This window comes from Coregonus lavaretus (assembly GCF_964263955.1).
Source record: "Coregonus lavaretus genome assembly, chromosome: 3".
Classification (NCBI taxonomy): Eukaryota; Metazoa; Chordata; class Actinopteri; order Salmoniformes; family Salmonidae; genus Coregonus; species Coregonus lavaretus.
Genome location: NC_139990.1, coordinates 55,227,337 through 55,248,380, shown reverse-complemented (window position 1 = coordinate 55,248,380; position 21,044 = coordinate 55,227,337). Strand labels below are relative to the sequence as shown.

At 44.5% G+C, this 21,044-nt stretch overlaps 1 protein-coding gene across 1 annotated transcript in view; it reads left to right on the top strand.

Moving 5' to 3' along the window:
- The first annotated feature begins 666 nt into the window (after window positions 1-666).
- Window positions 667-21,044, top strand: part of LOC311117773 (amyloid beta precursor like protein 1-like) — a 50,805-nt gene continuing 30,427 nt past the window's right edge. The window contains exon 1 of the mRNA XM_084157562.1: window positions 667-923. Coding sequence (XP_084013688.1) covers window positions 858-923 — 66 coding nt within the window. The 5' untranslated portion in view covers window positions 667-857. The remainder of the gene's footprint in view (window positions 924-21,044) is intronic.

Here is a 21,044-nt window from a genome sequence, read left to right as displayed (position 1 = left end):
CAGGAGATGTAGTATTTAATTATGTATTTCGTTTCCTTAGGGAGACGAGATTATTGGGTAGGATTTAGACCTTCACTGTCTCTGGGCCACACTCCAGTCCAGTTGGTGGCGGTAATGCACCTTAAAGTTGGTTGCCAACCGCCATATAAAATCCACAGAAGAAGAATAAGTAGTAGTAGTAGTAGTAATAGTAGTAGTAGTAGTAGTAGTAGTAGTAGTAGTAGTAGTAGTAGTAGTAGAGTGGGTTTGTTCGTAAAATAGATGACCTCTTGCCGCGTTCATATACTATTCGGAACTTGGAGACTCGGACATTTCCGATTTGCTGATACGTTAAACGCGGCACGTGTATAACTACAACCATATAGCAAGTCGGACATTCCAAAGTTGCCTATTTCCTACTAGCACGTGAACGCGGCATCTTTCGGCACTGATGTCACTGAATTCGTGACGCATGTTATGAAAATGCTCAGCCAGTTCCATAGATAGACAAGTTTCCATCCACTGCCTGCACTTCCCATTCATGTCCATTGGGTGTCTCCCTCCACCAAATAAAACCTAAATTAATCTGAAAATGTTTTCGCTTTGAGGAAAGTTCATTGTACAATACAAACTCGTAGATGGGCGTTGAGACAGAAAAAACGTGTTTTTTTTTTCTGGCGAGGCTGCAGCCACATAATAGCCCGTGCTGCGATTGGAGCGAGCAGGCAGAGCAAGTGCGCACGGACGCAGACGCAGGAGATATCGGAGGCAGGCACCGACCAGAACAGAGCTCTTCATAGTAGCTGATGTAACTGTATTTGGGAATCAATTCAGATTATAAAGAGAAAACGTGAGAAACGGAAGAAGAAGGAGTGAAAATGGGACATACTGTGTTACCCATATTGATGGCCGTATTGTCCCATTACGTGTGGGGAAATGTCGAGGTAAGCACCAAGAGGAATATCTTTAATCTCTATGATAAACGTCAAATTGTTGGCGTTGCTGTAACATTTGTTGTATAAGTGGTGTTGTAAATGTTCATATCGATATCACTCATGTCATGAATAACAATTCGTATCCCTTTTGCTGACGCGCACCGTTATCTTGCACAGATTTAATTTGCAAATGAATGCGCACACAGACTGTCAGCTGATAAATTACATGTCAACAAGAAGGAACGCTTAGTAGCTTACCTACGCAGACTAAATGCTCTTGTCTAATTAGTAAATGTGTATTATTGAAATGCATGAAATATCAGCAGACATTTAATCATGCCAACCAAGTATTCAAGCCAACACATTTATTTTGTATTAGGCTATTGTATGTCAGCCTCCCCTTGGTTTGAGCGAGAGAGAGACCATCTGGGACCTACCCTTGATAAACAAAGAGATAAATGTACTGAACGTCTTCATAGCCTGGGGTGGGGTCATTATTTTTTGTCAGAAACTCAGTTTTTCTTCTGGTCTAATTGAAAATAATGAAGAATATAACAACAACGCCACCCAGACATCTCATATTTGTTTTTATCATATCAGTAGGCCATAGACTGGTATATGCTATTATAGGCTTGCAAGCCTATAGAAAGAATGCACTATCAAGTGCAGGTTGAACATCACAGAGCCATGAATGTAATGGTGGCCTTATACCATCAGTATCCCAGGTAGAGAGGATGTAGAGAGCTGTAGAGGAGCCCCACTGCCTGCCTGCCTGCTTTGTCATGATGCCGTGCTAGGAATGCTGAATGAGAGAACACAGTAGTAGGCCTTCCGGCTGCCTACAGTGAAAGAGTAGCATCACACCTGCTATTATAATGAAAATCCACAGTCTTCTCCAGGCTATGTCTTGAATCTGGGACTTGCATAAGATTTATCTGCAATGGAGACCTGTGCTTGAATCTTTATTGCACCACTGTGGATCCAGGGGAAAGAGCGAGAGAAATGGTGTATTGATTGTGAAATGTGGTGCTTTTCATCTTACGTCCTTGTTTCTTTTTTGAATGAGAGCAAATTATCTTCCTGTAAGCCTACACCTTAGCCTCCTGCTTTGATATGGGGTCATCTTTGATCGTGATCTTCTTTGATCCGACTACTCTAAAACCATGTTGTAAAGCAGGATGTAGAATGAACTAAGGCCTGAGCTACTACTCAGCTCCATCTTGTCACTGCATTGAATGATATAAAAAATGCAAATGGCTGTTCTCAGGTCAGCTCAGCAGGCTCTATCTCCATCTCATGCTTCATGTGTTGTAGATAAGAGTCTCTGACAGACAGACTGTTCTGGGGCCAGATCAATGTAATGACCAGGCAGCTATCAGTCAGTCAGCCCTCCCACCACACCGCTATCACTGACAGCAGACTAGCTGTTTAATCAATCAATTTTCAATCAATTTTATTTTATATAGCCCTTCTTACATCAGCTAATATCTCGAAGTGCTGTACAGAAACCCAGCCTAAAACCCCAAACAGCTAGTAATGCAGGTGTAGAAGCACGGTGTAATGCAGGTGTAATGAGCTCTACCACAGCATAGCACTGTACTCTCCAGACTGACTCATTCCAATCCCCCATGGATCACTAGAATAGACCAATTATTTTAGTTTCCCAACTCAAAATCGTGACGTTTGAATTGTTAGTACCTTGCAGTGTTACTTGAATGGGGTAATTGCTTTTTTCTCCTACCGTTATACCTTTATAATGACGGCTGGTGTATCTCAAAGTGCTAACACTTAGACATATCATTTAACCTTGTCCACAGAGGATCAAATCACTCCCTAGGCTAATTGGGAAACCATAGCACATGTGCAGAATTTTCTCACATCTGACTATTTTGTATAGAACACCTGTGAAGGTCTAGACTGATATGTGACATCATGGGCTCTTTCAGCCAGTGCCACCCACCACCGAGCTGTGCCAATGCGTCAGAGGTGACTTCCAGGGACCACCAGACCCAGACACCTCCCTCACCCAGCCCCGGATGCCTTCAGCCCCTCAGCTAATGAGGGAGGCCAGGCTCCCTGTGGGGGCTCTGGAGTGGAGGGGCGGTATAAAAGGGCAGGGGGGGTGCTGTGTGGAAGGCAGGGGAGAGTGGGGCGTGAGCAGGGACTCATGGAGTCTCAGCTGGAGTTACAGTGCAGGTCAAGCTCACTTTCCACCTGGAAATAGAAGTATGAGTTGTTCCCTCTCTTTGTTACTGTTGCATTGTAAGGGTGTATGTAGACTAGAGGAGAAGCTCTATGTTCCTCTGTAAGAACTACCTCACATGCATGATCTGTCACTCTTATCTATTTATCTATCTATCTACACATCTATCTTTCTATCTATTTACTGGATCTATCTATCCATATACTGTCTACCAACTGTACATTATGCCCTTGGAAGATATTAGAAATCCCAATCTCCAGTCAGTAGAAAGTATGTAATCATCATAGTGGGGTGTGCAAGGAATCATCCTGAAGATGTTAAGAGGATTAGCATGTGTATTTATTAACCATCGGCACTGGTTGCTCACAGTGTATTTATTAGACATAAACCTGCTCCTTTCACTGTGGAATTATTCCATAGCTGTAAGAGCATTACTGGGATTACTGCTGTATGCTGAGGAACCATGCTTAGCTTTACACAAGGAGACCTGCAGATATGTGAAGGTTTACAGTCCGGATTACACTTTGAAGAGGTCTGGCTTGCTGGTTTAACACCCTGGTATTAGCTGTGTTAAAGATGGTTCTTGAATGTTGTCGCCATATCCGTGGTAAAGGTTGAAATTGGGCAATTTTGCGTTGCTACGGCCTGATCTTTTTCACTTAATGCATTGTTGTTAGATGGCAATACTCTGTATTTTGATAGTCTAATAATGCCTTTGTAAAGGAGATGGAGGCAAACTGTTGTCTGTATCATGTAATGGCTTTAGGGTGCAGTACAAATGGTGTTTGTTGACAGAGAACGAAATGTAAGAGAACAAAGGCATTAGAGTTTCAAAGCATCTGAAACACAACCATTATGCAATGTGACCTTTGCTCTCTGTTCTTGTTCTCCATTTTGATTGTTATTCACATACTGTGTGTGATGTTCTTACTGTGTATTGTATTAAAAGCAGGGACCAGTGCATTGTACTGTTTACTTCACATCACAGTGTACATGAAGCTAACACAGTAGTGTGACACTCCTAGCATGACACTGACAGTTTATCTATACTGTCCTATTTGTCTTAACCTCAGCCACCTTGGATGCAATGACATGTGTCACTTGCAGTGCTGAGAGTATTTAGTTGATTGACATCCTGGCATTGGTCTTGCCTGACGACTCAAACTGAATTCTTTATTCGTTACATACTTCAGTCTGACACTGCAATCATTGAAGTTGTTTGTGGTGGTGTCAAAATGAGGGGTGTTGTACAAAACAAAGCCATCAGTGATTTGATCATCTCTAACCAATCAGAGTATCAAAGCCAATGACACATTTTCAAAACGTCGCTTTACCCATGTGTGTTTTGGCTCTGGCCTAACCCTGGATTGCTGATGCTATGTATTGGCCATTGAGAGGCTTTGAAGCCACTGGTCGGCCATATTGGCACTCCCCAGTAGGAGCAGTCTTCCATAGGAATGAATGGAATTCTACAGTATTATTATTATTTTTTATTCAAGGACAAAATGACATGTATTTTAGCATTTTCTGTTGTAGTGAGGACAGTAACATTAGTAATAACTTTAAAAACAAGTACGTTTAAGGATTTTTTAAATATTTGTTCATTTTAAATGTTTTATGTTTAGCTCACATAATGTAAAAGTATTCATTAGGGTGTCTGCATTAAGGTATCTCTAGACATTAATACATGCATTTCTATAGCTTCCAAAATATTTGTTAAAACGGTGGGGGAGTGCAATGTTGGAGGCATGGTGGCTTCAACACAGCGCCCCCTATCAGACATATAGTGTATATATAAATCCTTGGGCCCAAACCATCGGTTTCTGGGACCAATCAGACGGTCTAGAACATATTTCCATTCTAGAAATCGTAGGGAAGGTACTGAGATCCAGACTCATTGCAGAGAAGAAACTCATGTCTGTGGGCGTGGTGTAGCGTTTGGCCGGAGCAAGGAGTTTTGGTAGCCAGGCAAGCAGAGGTCACCTTCCCTACAATAACACAGTGTGTGTCATGACTCCGACAGAAAATAACTGCTATTAAAAGATGACATTGATGATCATAAACATTGACATATTCTGTTTACAACAGCACTTCAGCCTCATGTTACTTCCACCAGCCTGAAAATGGAAAGATTTCAATGATAAAGATGAGTGCTTCCTCAAAGACATGTTTTGTTTCAAGCTGACGTGTCAGAGTCAAGTGATGTATTAATGATGAGGAATGAGCAGGTGTTGTTATCTGCCAGTGCATATATTTGCCAAAGAATTGCTTTGAATTGTATTATATTGCCTTGAGAACACAACCATAGAGATATACAATAGACAACATAATGGTGTTCGATTTCGTTCTGTGAGTAGGACTGTGTAGAACTGAGAAAGTCATTACAGACAGACATCCACATTTATCACAGGAGGTGGGAGAGAACACAACACTGCCTTGAATCAAAGAGAGAAGACAATGAGAGAGCATCCATTTTCTTTTCATGAAACACCCTTGCTTCAATCATTCCTGAAAAGAGAGAGCGGGAAAAGAGAGGGGAATAGATGATACTTGTAGAAGGAAAGCAGACTCATCCGCCAGCTATAGTACAGTAAACTGCAAGCTTTGGAGGAAATGCACAGCTCTGTGTATATCAAGATAAATGACTGCAGATAAGGCCACTGGAATCCAGGGAGGCTGTAGAAGCTACCGGCCATTGCTAGATCCATGAAACACAGCTCTCTAGGTCTCATATGCACTCCAATGAATGAGAGAGGAAGGGGGAGGAAGGGTGGGGTGTGTTTAGAAGAGGAGGAAGAAGATTAAACGGGTACAGGGAGTTGCTAAATTGCTGCGCATGTTCCCCCCTCAGCATTTACAGGCCTTGTGTTGAAACACAAACACAGAAGCGCACCCCCTCCCCCTGCCTGTGACTGCAGCACTATGGATATGTAGAAACAGATACAGGATACTAGCAGCTCTTTCTCTGTCTGTATTTCTTTCTCGTTTAATTAATTTTCGAGGCAGGAGATAATAGGGTTTCGTTAATGGTTTCCCTTGTGCTTTACTCTGCCGTGTGCATGTGCCAGAGGACATGAAATGTGCCGTTTTATTGGATCCCATCTTTCCTCCTCTCTTTTATTGTGCTCTTTCCAAGCGTTTGAAGTGAAAAGCACATAACAAGGACCTGATCCAAAATCTTGCACAGTCATTGTGAAATTAAACCTGGGCACAATGAAAGGAAAGGCATGAGATAAAATAATTGCTGTAAATGTGCCTCAGCAATCAAGCCATTACCAGAGGTGACAGCTAAATGAAAATACCTTACGTGGGCCATTTTAACGAGCGGTCTGGGTTATTCGTGCCATGACAGACATTCAAGGAAGTGCATGGTATCATGAAGTACGAAAGGCCATCGGGAGTGTCATGCAAATCCAACAGCTAGGGAGAGTTGAGACAGGGCAGTACAAAGGGGAACTAAGATGCCCTAAAACTGTGTGTGTGCAGAAGTTAGAGGAGAGTGTGGAGATCGAGGGAGTGTGAGGCATACAGTACATCCATAGCCACTAATCACGTCTGGCTCCAGTGCCTGCCTGCATGTCAGAACTTCTGGCAAGCTGGAGATATCACTCCAATCCAAGGTCCCCCATCCCAAACGCTAGGCCTGGTAAGCCTAATTGGCTACATTTCTGCTGTAAAAAGTTGAAAGATTAAGCGAAAGGGAGCTGTGGGTCTGGCTGGTCCCTGCCGACGCCATCGGGAGGTTTCAGAAGAGCCGCCCATGAGACATCTGCAGCGTAGTGATAACATTTGTCCTCCGTCTCTGGGAGGAGAGAGAGAGTCCTCCATTAGTCAGAGAGAGCGGTGGAGGAAGGAGAGAGTAGACAGAGAGAGAGGAGACAGAGTTTCCTGAGAGAGAGCGGCGATATAAGCTTGGTGGGTAGGAGGGGAGTAGGGGGTACATTGGTGGTGCTAAGAGAAACTCTAAACGCACAGGCTCTCTGGCCGTGGTGTCTGGAAAGGCAGAGAGCTTTATCTCTGTCATGTACTGGATATGTATTCACAGCTGGCCCAGGGAGAGTGGAGGAAGGACACTGCCTGCAGGCCATAGCACTGAGCCTAGTCATTACCCATTCACACACACGCAGAGAGCCAGTGAAGAGGGGGGCGAGGCGGGACGGGGCTGGACTGCAACAGGACCTTTCCATAATGGCACCGGGATGCATGGATAGTTTTGTGGAAGCTGGCCTGGCTGACAGGGTGTGGTGGGGAGGATTTCAGAGGGTCCAGTGAGGCTGATCAGCAGTGCATTAACATTCCACACACTGTTGGATGGGTGGAGTGGATTGGCATAGAGGGAGATGTCTGGATCAGTGTCAGTGCCCTGCTCTCTGCCATCTCTAGCAGCAGAGGTATGCAGCATGGCACAGCGGTAGCGAGGGCATACACAGCAGCTGGTGGCAGGGAGTCGTGATGTGGTGTGCAGCGGGCGAGCTACCGGCTCATTTCCTCCCTATGCTCACATGAATACAAAAGGGGTAGTGGGTACACATTTGATGGGTACACAATGCACCTCAATGACACACACGCTGACAGACAAACATCCCAGTCACACGCAGGGTACTCCAACACTCACACACCTACACACACACTCACACACTATCCAGGCACACACTCACACTAACTGCTTTAAAAAGATGGCACGCTGCGGCAGCTGCATCAATTATTGACGGCCTTGGAAAGGTCCGGGCTCTTGCTTGTTGGATTGGGCTCTGGAACTCTTGTCACGCACTCACTCCTCCCTAGAACCCACCCCAGCCCCCTCCCTCCCTCCTTCCTCCACTCCCTGCCTCAGAGTGGATCCTGACTGTACACCAGCTCTTCTCCTGGTTTTTTTTCTACACGTACGCTAGGTTTGCTCTTGACATATTCATCCTCCACGCCCACTCTCCGTTCTCGCTCTCTCTCCTCCTGTCCTCACTCTCACTCTCTACCTCTCTCTCTCTTCCTGTCCTCTCTCACTCTCTACCTCTCTCTCCTCCTGTCCTCTCTCACTCTCTACCTCTCTCTCTCCTTCTGTCCTCTCTACCTCTCTCTCTCCTCCTGTCCTCTCTCACTCTCTACCTCTCTCTCTCCTCCTGTCCTCTCTACCTCTCTACCTCTCCTCCTGTCCTCTCTCACTCCTTCTGTCCTCTCTACCTCTCTCTCTCCTCCTGTCCTCTCTCACTCTCTACCTCTCTCTCTCCTCCTGTCCTCTCTCACTCTCTACCTCTCTCTCTCCTCTTTCTCCCTCTCTATGTTCTCTCTCTCTCAACACACAGACTCTGTCTTCCTTGTCATATCTCACTGCTGCTCGTCTGAGTGTACATTTTTCATACCTGCAACGAGACAATATCCTCCACATACAGTATGTTCTCACAGCAGATATCTCTAACTGCACTCAATTGCCATAGTACATATTTTTACACCGAACAAAAGAGTGTGTTGACAGATATCCTCTTACTGTATTGCCACAAAGTAGTGTGTGTGTATGTACCGAGGATACCGTGGTTGTAAACATGTTGTAGTGACCTTAGTACAACACCTTGCAACCTTGTCAAGAGGTTCAGACCTCTTGGTGTAATGGCTAAGGTGACAGACGTAGGGACCTGTGCTCAATTCTCAGTCAGGCTACCCTCCAAATCCACTGCAATATGGAAGGGAACAACTAATGTGACAATAGGACTCCGACAGAGACCGAGATTGAGACGGCTCAATATTTCATTCATCCCCCAGCTCCCCATGGTCAAGGCCAAGCTCTCTCTGCTGCACACACCAGCCAATATTCATGCTAGCTCCGCTGACTAATTTGATATTTTGCATGAGTCCACTTCTGTCTGCAAAAAAAAAGGTTTATAAAGGACAAGAAGCTCAAATGGAGGTTTACAGGCCTGGACAGAGAGGGTTCATTTTACAGATCGTCTGAATGATTAAACCATTCTTCTCCTCCATCTGACAGTCTATTGGGACATGATGGCCTGAGGAAATGAGATAATACTAATGTTTAATCTACTGAGGGACTGGAGCACAGACAGACCAGCAGACTGCACCCTGCAACACATTATCTCACCAGAGTGGAACAGGTTGAAATAACACACACACACAGACAGGACATGCAGTTACACACACAGACAGGGCAGTACAAGACAGGACATGTCATCCTGGCTTTATAACACTATTCCCGGCCTGTTATCCGCAGTGCCTATTTTTCCATCTCACGTCATGACAACATGCCAGCCCTCAACCCATTTCTTTAAATGTGATTTAAAGAGAGGGAATAGCAGGAAAGCAATAACACAATGTGGTGTTCATATAAAGAGGCCCTGAGCTGTGTCTGGGAGTGACAGGCTCAAGACAGATGACAGATTGAGTGGAGAGATTGTGTCAAGCCTCTCACAGTGATAGTTGTAGCCCTACAGCATGTAACATGGTGATATGTAGCCTTATCTGAATTGCATAGCCTACTGTTTGAGGACTAGAGCATGTAGGGTTGTATGTAGCCTTATCTGAATTGTATAGTGTACTAGATTTTGTATTGTTGACCTTTATGTGAAAAAGTGAAAAGACTGATATTATTGTGCTATTATCATGTGGTGAAGTGATACCTCCACTACATGGTGAGTCACCTGCAGTCAGTTCATACATGGTGATAGGGATGGTAGTGTGGATTCCATGATAATGACTGTGTCAAGGAAATGCAAATGTGTGTGTGTGTGTCAGTCATATCACAGCAGCTGTCAGTAGAACAGATTCAGACTTGAAGATCGAGGGCGAGGATGATAAAAAAAATAAGGAAAGAGAGGCACAGTCTGTTCTGAAGCAAGATGCAGTGTCATTCCACAGTGCCCTGAGGCAGGGGGAACCAAAGGGATGTTGACACATGATTAGGGATTGGGTAATCTAATGGTTCATCAGGAGTGGCTCTGACCAGTGGCTCATGTCTGGGAAGAGCATGGTAATTAGACCGGGGAAGAATAAATATCTGATTTGATTTTAGGCTCAGCAAATCAGAATCTTATGGGTTTGTTTGTGTATCAGTAGTGTTGGTAAAACAGGAGCTCTAAACAGATCTATCTCATTAGTCTGGACCTGAGGCCTGAATCATTGATGTGATGCCTGTTAACATGACTCTCAGCCATGCAGAACTCTGATAGGCTGTTAGGATGGGATGGGATTTTTCTGTTTAGAGATTGGTGATACATTTTAGTTAGTCAATTACATTTAATGTGGATTATTATTATTATTTTTAAGATGTGTCAATTGTTTCTAGGAATTTGTAAAGAAGGCGCTCTTGCGATGGAGGTTTCAGAGAGGAGGCAGACAAGTCGTAGCAGGGCAGTGTCCAGGGGGAGGACATTTTATTTAATGTGCAGGAGAGTGGGTGGCAAACTGTACACTGTGTATATTTGTACAACAAACAGGACGATGACTAAGACAGGTACCATAAACTGGGGATAACAAAGTAAATCAAATAATAAGTTAAACTCAAATAACGCAGCCCTCAATCATGCCTGAACCAGCAGTATGCCAGCCTTACCCCTGTCTGCCAGAGACAGAAATGACAAGGCTTACATAATACCTGGGATATCCTCCCACCTGGAACATACCAATATTGACCAATCAAATATCACCGTCATGAAATAAAGACATGAAATTACCAATAAGCATGTGCAGGCATTTACATGGACATTTTATAAATGCACAATCTCCAATAACAGGTTAGCAAGAAACATGTATAAAGCATACCATCGACAGGGGTAAGCAGTCAGAATATCATGCACGGACTGACACCAGCTCCGTGCCAGAATTCTTGAAAACATTTTGTCCGACGTTGTCTTTCCCTCCACGTTGACGGGCAATTGAATGGATGTATACACTGAACAACAACCAGCAGGCAATGCTAAACACGCCTAACCAACCATTCCTCCAGCCATCAGTGACCTACTGAGCCCATATCACAGAGCAAACATGGAGACACAATTATCAGACACAGACAGAGAGAGAGAGAGCGAGAGACCAAGTGGCGTGTTTGAATTTCTGCAGGGAGCCAGTTGCTACGGTAACAGGGAAGGTAGCCAGCTCCGGTGGGAGGTGTTTCCACGGCAACGGGTCTCAGTGGCCAAGTGATCCTGCTGAGAGGGAGAAAGAGAAGAAGGGCGGGAGGGAGGGAGGGAGGGTGGAAAATGTATGCGTAAGTGTGTGATGTGAGTGAGAGAGTGGTAGATGGAGAGCGAGAGGGATGATAGATGAGAGGAATCTGATGAAAAACGTGTGAGTGTGTCATCGGGGTGTGCCATGATGCGTGTTTCATTAATTAGTCCTTTAGCGGAGCCTCCGCTCCTCGTGGAAATTTCCTACCCTCACTTCACAGAGAGAGAGGGTTAAAATAAAGAGGGTGAGAGGGAGTGTGTGAGAGCTGGGATCCCCTGGGGCCTCATTTATAAACCGTGCATACGTACAAAATATACCCCAAAATGTGCATGCGCAAGTTTTCAAGCAAAAGTTGGTATTTATAAAAAATTTACTTGACATGAGAATGTGCTCATCTCCCCGCAATCTTTAGACCAGGGCTCTCCAACCCTGTTCCTGGAGAGCTACCGTCCTGTAGGTTTTCAGTCCAACCTTAATCTAGCGCACTTGATTCTAATAATTAGCTGGTTGATAAACTGAATCAGGTTAGTTATAACGGGTTGGAGTGAACCTAGAGGAGGGTAGCTCTCCAGGAACAGGGTTGGAGAGTCCTGCATCAGACCATGTGTATGCACATCGGCTAGTGGTTGAAATGTTCTACTGAAAGCTGACAAGTATTTTGTGCTAATGGGGGATATGATGAAAAACATATTCATGAAAAAACTAAAAACAGGAAAACATATTAACAAGAATGCAACCATTTGCCATTAGTGAGAAGAGTGAAAATCCGTTTTTTTTAAAGAATCAGAATTAATTATACATAGGAAACTTATAATTAGACATAGGAATTGTATAATTAGACATAGGAATCGTATAATTAGACATAGGAATATTTTTCACCAATTTTATTTTTGAATAAATATACAGTATTCCTCACCTTTTCTGGCTGTGATGGGTTCATATTCCTGAAGGAGCCATACAACAAATGACCACGCACATCTCTCATTTAATTGGGCCTAGTAAATAGATACGCTATATGTATTTAAAGTTTTGCATTATCGTAGGCAGCGCGGTTTATATTACCGGTATACAGTCGATCCTTTACGTTGAAGTAGGCCCATGTATCAAGGTCCAAATTTTTATGGTCACATGCACAAGTACAGTGAAATGCCTTTTCTTGTCTGCTCATTCCCAACAATGCAGTAATGAATATCAGTAGTACTATAAAAATTAAAGTCAAGTAGAACAAAAACACACGAGAAATAGTACTGTAATTTCAGTTTTTGGAGTAGCCTGCCCTACAATGTTTCAGAATTCGCGAGCAGTCCATCATATTTAGGTTGGTTGAATTCAAACGTTCTGCTGACAGGTCCATGACAATTTACCATATTTTTTTCATTCAGAAACTGACAGTCCTTTTCCAGATACAGCGTAAATTACTGCTAAAAATGAAAACATTCTGCCAACACTGTAAATAGACCGGTAGCTTATGTAAAATCGTTGACAGTAGGGTAGGCTACAGTATTGCTGTGCGATTGGAGCGCGACATCATTGGCTATTTAATCTCAGAGCCTATAGGAAGGCAGGACAAAGAAACCCAATAATCTATTGATAAACTAAATATTGAACAACAATTCGTCTTTTCCATGCCGTGGCCTAATGCCAACGGTTCCAAATTATACAGCAAATAAAGGGTGTTATTGTCACCATAAAAGGTGAATGGAGGCGTTTTCCTGGCGTTTTAATGCTTGTTCATGTGCACACTGTTATAGAAGTATTTTCAGAAATGGCGCACGCAGAAAGTTGGTGTGAAATTCACGCAATGGTTATAAATGAGGCCCCTGGCCACCTCAGTGGAGCACAGCAGAGACCCCAGCCTCCCCACAGCTCTCTCCACAGCTCTCTCCGCAGCTCTCTCCCAGGCAGCCCCAGCTGCTCTGCCTCCTGTTCATTAAAAGCACATTAGCAGCTCCTTTATCATGAACAATGTGCCAAACATGCTGGGGTGGCAGGTACATGAGAGACATGGGGAGGGGGGGACATCGTGTGCACCCACTCAGTAGGTGTTTGGGGCCAGACCTCAGGGCTTGGAGTGGCCACTTCCCCCCCCACTGGGGAGTGTGAATGTAATGTGTGAGCGTTCAAATTATACAACACAAAGTCAGAATGGCCAGGACAATAGGTCAAACCTGTGAGGTGTGTGGGCTTCACAGTGTAATTGCAGGTGTCTAGTTTGTGTATTGGCCTTGTGTGTGTCTGTGAGAGCATGTGCACGTGTGTGAATGTGCGTGTGTGCCTTTGTGGAGTGATCTCAGCTTTTATCTTGTGTTGTCAGCCACAATGGTCGAATAATCTCTCATTTTAACCGCCTCTGCCATCCCTCAGCCCCCACCCCCCCCCCACACACACACACACACACACACTGTCTGAAATAACTCATTTCAAAGCCGTATTTCCATATAATGCATCTGCCATACAGGCACTCCGGCGAACTGCAGGGGCATGAATTTGTGTGAGGGGGTGGGGGAGGGAGAGAGGGAGAGAAGTAATGTGAAGGAGAGGGGGATGAGTTCCACAGGTAAAAATGAGTAGTTGTATTCTTCACCGGAATCTCATATGGGATACAATTAATTGGGTGCATGCACCGCTCATGTTACACATCTCTCTCTCGCTCTCTCTCTCTGACACTCCTCCAATCTTAACTACCTGTGGTGTGGGAGTCAGTCTGTGTGTGCAGGGCTGAGAGATCAAGCAGTGGAATATTCCAAATTCACCGCCATCTATTAAATATGCACACGTACCACAGGCCCACGGAACCCCCCGCGCCAAATAGCCCTGCTTAGGAAAACCTCCTGCATTCAGAGTAGGACGTAGAGAACAACTCAAAGCCATTTCCAGAGAAAGTATGCTGGTAGTGAAGGGGAGAAAATTATGCACAGATCCATTTTAAGAGAGGCAGAGCAGAACAGAACAGAAGACGTCTCCTGGGAGAGGGGGAAATAATTCAATAAAGATGGCAGCAGAGAGAGAGAGAGAGAGAGATGTAGGGAACAAGGCCTAGAGCAGGAGACGAGATGAGAGGAGGGGAGAGCTGACAGATCAGAGATGCTGCCTGACAGGATACACACATGAATGAGTGGATCAAAATGTTGATCCGAATGTTCTAAATCTATTATGACATTGTTTTAATACCTCCTCAAATCTGGCCCCTGTACAGTAGTCTACAATGGCTCTGCCACTCATGTACCTCCTTGTATTTTATTTTAAAGAAAGACCGAATGAAAGGAAAGAAAAAAGCTTAGTATCGTCTTTATCCCCCCCAAAATCCAATCTCACGCATTTTCCCTAATCTCCAATAACCTGGTGGATTAACAATTTCACACTGGTAACAAACCCAGTTCAAAGCACCGGCTGTCTGTCAGCCAGTTAAACGTAGGGTGGCTGATTCACCACGCTCAAATCGAGGAGAAAAGGAGATGCAGTCCTGTCTTCTGTCTTGGCTGTGCTGTCCTCTCCTGTTCTGGCTGTGCTGTCCTGTTCTGGCTGTGCTGTCCTGCCCTCTCCAGCTACAGGCCTGGTTAGCCTGCTTAGCTGAAGCCCACACTGTACTGGTTCACTATGTCACTATCTGGGATTGATATTTTTTATGTTTCATTTGAATAGTGAGAGATAAAAATAACGTTAGATTATCTTGGCCCTGGAATAAAACACACATGCAATAAAATGACAGACAAGCTGCTGGGCACACACTGGTTGAATCAACATTGTTTCCACGTCATTTCAATGAAATTATGTTGAATAGACGCTGAATTGACTTCTGTGCCCAGTGGGAAGCATTTTACATGGTATCATATAACAATGGTTTCATGTTAATCTAGCAATTTAAACCATTAAACAATTGACATTGAGTAAACATATCATCTCTGTTGCACACCAGCTCTTTAGAAGCGATTTTACAAAGGATAATATTGTATTTTTGAGGCAAGATATGTAGTTGACAGACTGTGAAACAGGAATAGGCCTTCAAAGATGTTTTAGAGAAAAGGAAATTAGTTGACAGTGTTTAGGCCATGGTGTTTTTATCCAGCCTGTTTTCTTCTCAATATCTCCTTAAATGTGTTTACACAGATAGGTGTTGAGGCTGCTGTCCATACTGCCAGTCTTTATCTGAGGCAATCAGCCAGTCGCTGAGTGAAGTCTCTAGTGCTCAATCTCTGATTGGGTGGCAGTGGAGTTGACAGTTGGCTGTTGCAATCAGAGGGATCTGCAGTGCAGCTCCAACTAGAGCTAAGCCTTTGATTCCTTAAACCCCTGTGGTACAGATGTAGGATCTTAATTTGACCAGGATTATTACAGTGAGGGAAAAAAGTATTTGATCCCCTGCTGATTTTGTACGTTTGCCCACTGACAAAGAAATGATCAGTCTATAATTTTAATGGTAGGTTTATTTGAACAGTGAGAGACAGAATGACAACAAAATAATCCAGAAAAACGCATGTCAAAAATGTTATAAATTGATTAGCATTTTAATGAGGGAAATAAGTATTTGACCCCCTCTCAATCAGAAAGATTTCTGGCTCCCAGGTGTCTTTTATACAGGTAACGAACTGAGATTAGGAGCACACTCTTAAAGGGAGTGCTCCTAATCTCAGCTTGTTAACTGTATAAAAGACACCTGTCCACAGAAACAATCAATCAATCAGATTCCAAACTCTCCACCATGGCCAAGACCAAAGAGCTCTCCAAGGATGTCAGGGACAAGACTGTAGACCTACACAAGGCTGGAATGGGCTACAAGACCATCGCCAAGCAGCTTGGTGAGAAGGTGACAACAGTTGGTGCGATTATTCGCAAATGGAAGAAACACAAAATAACTGTCAATCTCCCTCGGCCTGGGGCTCCATGCAAGATCTCACCTCGTGGAGTTGCAATGATCATGAGAACGGTGAGGAATCAGCCCAGAACTACACGGGAGGATCTTGCCAATGATCTCAAGGCAGCTGGGACCATAGTCACCAAGAAAACAATTGGTAACACACTACGCTGTGAAGGACTGAAATCCTGCAGCGCCCGCAAGGTCCCCCTGCTCAAGAAAGCACATATACAGGGCCATCTGAAGTTTGCTAATGAACATCTGAATGATTCAGAGGAGAACTGGGTGAAAGTGTTGTGGTCAGATGAGACCAAAATGGATCTCTTTGGCATCAACTCAACTCGCCGTGTTTGGAGGAGGAGGAATGCTGCCTATGACCCCAAGAACACCATCCCCACTGTCAAACATGGAGGTGGAAATATTATGCTTTGGGGGTGTTCTTCTGCTAAGGGGACAGGACAACTTCCCCGCTTCAAAGGGACGATGGACGGGGCCATGTACCGTCAAATCTTGGGTGAGAACCTCCTTCCCTCAGCCAGGCCATTGAAAATGGGTCGTGGATGGGTATTCCAGCATGACAATGACCCAAAACACACGGCCAAGGCAACAAAGGAGTGGCTCAAGAAGATGCACATTAAGGTCCTGGAGTGGCCTAGCCAGTCTTCAGACCTTAATCCCATAGAAAATCTGTGGAGGGAGCTGAAGGTTTGAGTTGCCAAACGTCGGCCTCGAAATCTTAATGACTTGGAGAAGATCTGCAAAGAGGAGTGGGACAAAATCCCTCCTGAGATGTGTGCAAACCTGGTGGCCAACTACAAGAAACGTCTGACCTCTGTGATTGCCAACAAGGGTTTTGCCACCAAGTACTAAGTCATGTTTTGCAGAGGGGTCAAATACTTATTTCCCTCATTAAAATGCAAATCAATTTATAACATTTTTGACATGCGTTTTTCTGGATGTTTTTGTTGTTATTCTGTCTCTCACTGTTCAAATAAACCTACCATAAAAATTATAGACTGATCATTTCTTTTTCAGTGGACAATCGTACAAAATCAGCAGGGGATCAAATACTTTTTTCCCTCACTGTATATATGCAGTATGTTATAAAATTCTCAGCAACAAAAGGGTGTTCAAATTAAGATCCTACATCTGTAACAGTTCAGCTGGGAGGCCTTCATCACATCTGGAAGAGTTACACAACACTTGGCATTAACATGATGACGTTACCAGTGTGATGTTCACTGTCATGGACGACCAGTATGTTACATGGAAATTGCATTTCATGGTTTCTGTCGATGGAACAGGTTATCTAATGTTAATTTCAGTGGACATGTTGTTGAGCTTCTGTTGGGTATTGACTGACTGTTGGGCTTTTGAAGTACAGGAACATTTTACAGCCTACAAACGCAAAGTTAGACAAGTTCAGTTTCTCAAAGTCCAAGATCCTCCTTAGTCCGCCAGTGGAGACGTTGGCACAGCATGACATTCTGGGCAGACCTCTTATGTTGTTTGTGTGTTTTGAAGATCAGAACAGTTACTGTACACACGTAGGTTCCCACTTCTAGTGTGACGAAGGTCCATGACTCAGAGAGAGAACGCATCTGTCAAGACGTTGGCGTCAGAGAGGGGGAGAGAGAAGCGAGGTGGGGTGGCCTCTTTTTAACCAAACACTACATTTTCTAAAGAGAAATCCTCCCTACAATAGAACCGTCACTATAACAAGTCTGGGAATGAGTGCCTCAATAGGAATCATTCCAGAGCAGATTAATAATTTTAGTGTCAATGGGAGTTATTGTGTTGATTGAATTGTAAGGGTTTCATTGACTGTTAGGATGACTCTTGCTGTATCTTCAGTCTCTGTTCAATTGTTTAGTAAATGGAGAGAAAGTATTAGGTAAACAAATGGATAACAACAAAAGCGGTGCACTAGTGCTTGTTGCTGTGTAAGTCCATATTTCAAATGACTAAAGCCTTACCTCTAATGGAAGAAAACAGCTAGATAAAACCCTTGGTGTATGAATGGCATAAACAAACCACTGCTAAAGGAGTGGAGAGACAGACTGTGGACAGAAGATGGATACATTGAATGGAATGATTCAAATGTGCTCCTACGCTATAGCATTGATACAAATACTATGTGCGTGTGCGTGCGTGCGTGTGTGTGCTTGTGGTGAGTCATGGCTGCGAACCCGTGTGTGTGCTTGTGGTGAGTCATGGCTGCGAACCCATCTGTGTGAATGTGGGAGTTGTGTGGAGAAGATGCCTACAAGTCTGTTGGGTGATATGCTCCTGGATCTGGACTGGTCCCATGGTCTGTGGGAGACAGAACTCTGCCAGCCAACCACAGCCTCATGACTTCAAGAGGAGTTTGGGACCTTTGCAGAGGAGAGATGACTACTGTAAGTCACGACTTGCTGTGCTGATTATTCTCCAAGCCATAGCCTGATAGGTCTGGATGATAAGTAGACGCTCAGAGAATGGAGCTGTAGGCTAGTAAGGTTTTTTCTACTAAGTATCTGTGATTCTCTATATGTAGAGACCAGTGCAAATATGGCTCTGAAAAATTATGCATATGTTTACTTCTAAGATGTATAGCTACCATAGAAATGGAATCCAAAAAATATGACGATCACAATCATTAACTGGTTTCTCTAACTACTGACCAATCTCTCCATCTCTGGACCACATCTGAAATGAAATTAGATGTTGCTCTGTAGGTTTTGGCTGGTTTCTGGCCGGTGCTGTGGCCCTAAGTGACCTGTGGGGTGGCCAGGGTGATTATAGACCATCTGCTCCCAGTGGGCCCAGCTGGACGGGGCACTGCTGTAATCTGGTTGGATGAAGTCAGGATCACTGAGGGACAATGATGTCACAGCATCACCATAAATAAGACCCTCTACCAGGGTGATCTAAGCCATGTTTTACTTGATTTGATTGTGTAAGGTATCCACTCGTTTCTGGGTTGAAGGAAAGACAACAATCCTCCATTACAGGGAGAGAATGTGTTTGACTAGATGTCCAGTTAATTTTGTTTTGTTTTATATAGTATCAATCAATCAAATGTATTTATTAAGCCCTTTTTATATCACCAGATGTCACAGTGTTTATACAGAAACCCAGCCTCAAACCCCAAACAGCAAGCAATGCAGATGTAGAAGCACGGTGGCTAGGAAAAACTCCCTAGAAAGGCAGGAAGAAACCTAGAGGAACCAGGCTCTGAGGGGTGGCCAGTCCTCTTCTGGCTGTGCCTGGTGGAGATTATAAGAGTACATGGCCATTAAGGCCATATCGTTCGTCAAGATGTTCAAACGTTCATAGATGACCAGCAGGGTCAAATAATAATCACAGTGGTTATAGAGGGTGCAACCGGTCAGCACCTCAGGAGTAAATGTCAGTTGGCTTTTCATAGCTGAGGGAGGGTTGAAACAGCAGGTCCGGGACAAGGTAGCACATCCGGTGAACAGGTCAGGGTTCCATAGCAGGTCAGGGTTCCATAGCCACAGGCAGAACTGCAGAAACTGGATCAGCAGCATGACCAGGTGGACTGGGGACAGCCAGGAGTCGTCAGGCCAGGTAGTCCTGAGGCATGGTCCTTGGGCTCAGGTTCTCCAGAGGGGAGAGAAAGATGGGCGAATTAGAGGGAGCATACTTAAGATCACATGGGACTAGAGCACTAGAGTTCGACCCGTTCCGAAATAGACCTTTCCCAACTGGACCCGATATGCATACATTAATTTGTTTAATTTAGAGACCGGTTCCGAATGGACCCGAGGACAACTAGACCCGTTCCGTATAGACCTGGTCGGATCCGGACCCGATCTGAATGAGGGAAGCAGCAGAAAAGTCATTTTTTAAGCTACTTTATTAACCACAGCTGATAAAACGCAAGAGGGAAAGAGAGGTGCCACTCTAGCAGGTGGGGGAGGGGCCAAACTGTGAGTGAGTGACATGGGGAGGAGAGACGAGAGACAACAACCAACCAAGCCGACACACGCTATAGTAGACTAAAAGCTGCCATAGCTAGGTTATTTATCATCAATATGATTCTGTAGTACCTGTCTTGACTGCATCAAACTGGGAGAAGCTAGTTAAGCTAACATTAGCTAGCTAGGCTACTTGAGGCTGCAGTGCATGCTCGTTCTCATCCTACAGTTACAAATAACAACAACTCCATTCAGAATATTAAGTAGCAGCCTACCTGTTGGCTCTTGGTTGTTGTAGCCTATCCTTCTCCTTTAACTTTTAATTCTGTCATTTTAATTCCATCTTCCATTGATTAGATATCTCCTAACTTGTGCCACACACAGAGGCTCTATGACTGTAGCCTATTGCCGCTTTGGTGACTTATGATTGGCCAACAACAACCACAACAACAAGCTACACGCGCCACGCTCCACTCTCGTGAAAAGCAAGAGCAGCAGCATAAATGATCAAATGTATCTCTCTCTCTCTACTGCAGCAGTCACGTTCGGATCTGTAAGGGCCCTTCCGACAAGTCAGTTAAAATGACACACACCCGAGACCCGTGACAAACATATCAGATTCGACCCAGATCCATTACATTATTTAGAATTCTGGATCCAAACCCACTCGGGTCCCGGACCGGGTCTCGGGTTTTCGGTCACCGGTGGATCCGTGAAGTCCTCTACACAGGACACTAGATAAGAAAGGATAATTACACCAGATAAGACAGACCCTAGCCCCCCGGCACATAGACTATTGCAGCATAAATACTGGAGACTGAGACGGGGGGTCGGGGGACACTGTGGCTCAGTCCGTCGATACCCACGGATAGGGCCAACCAGGCAGGATATAACCCCACCCACTTTGCCAAAGCACAGCCCCCACACCACCAGAGGGATGTCAACAGACCACAAAAGTACTACCCTGAGACAAGGCTGAGAAT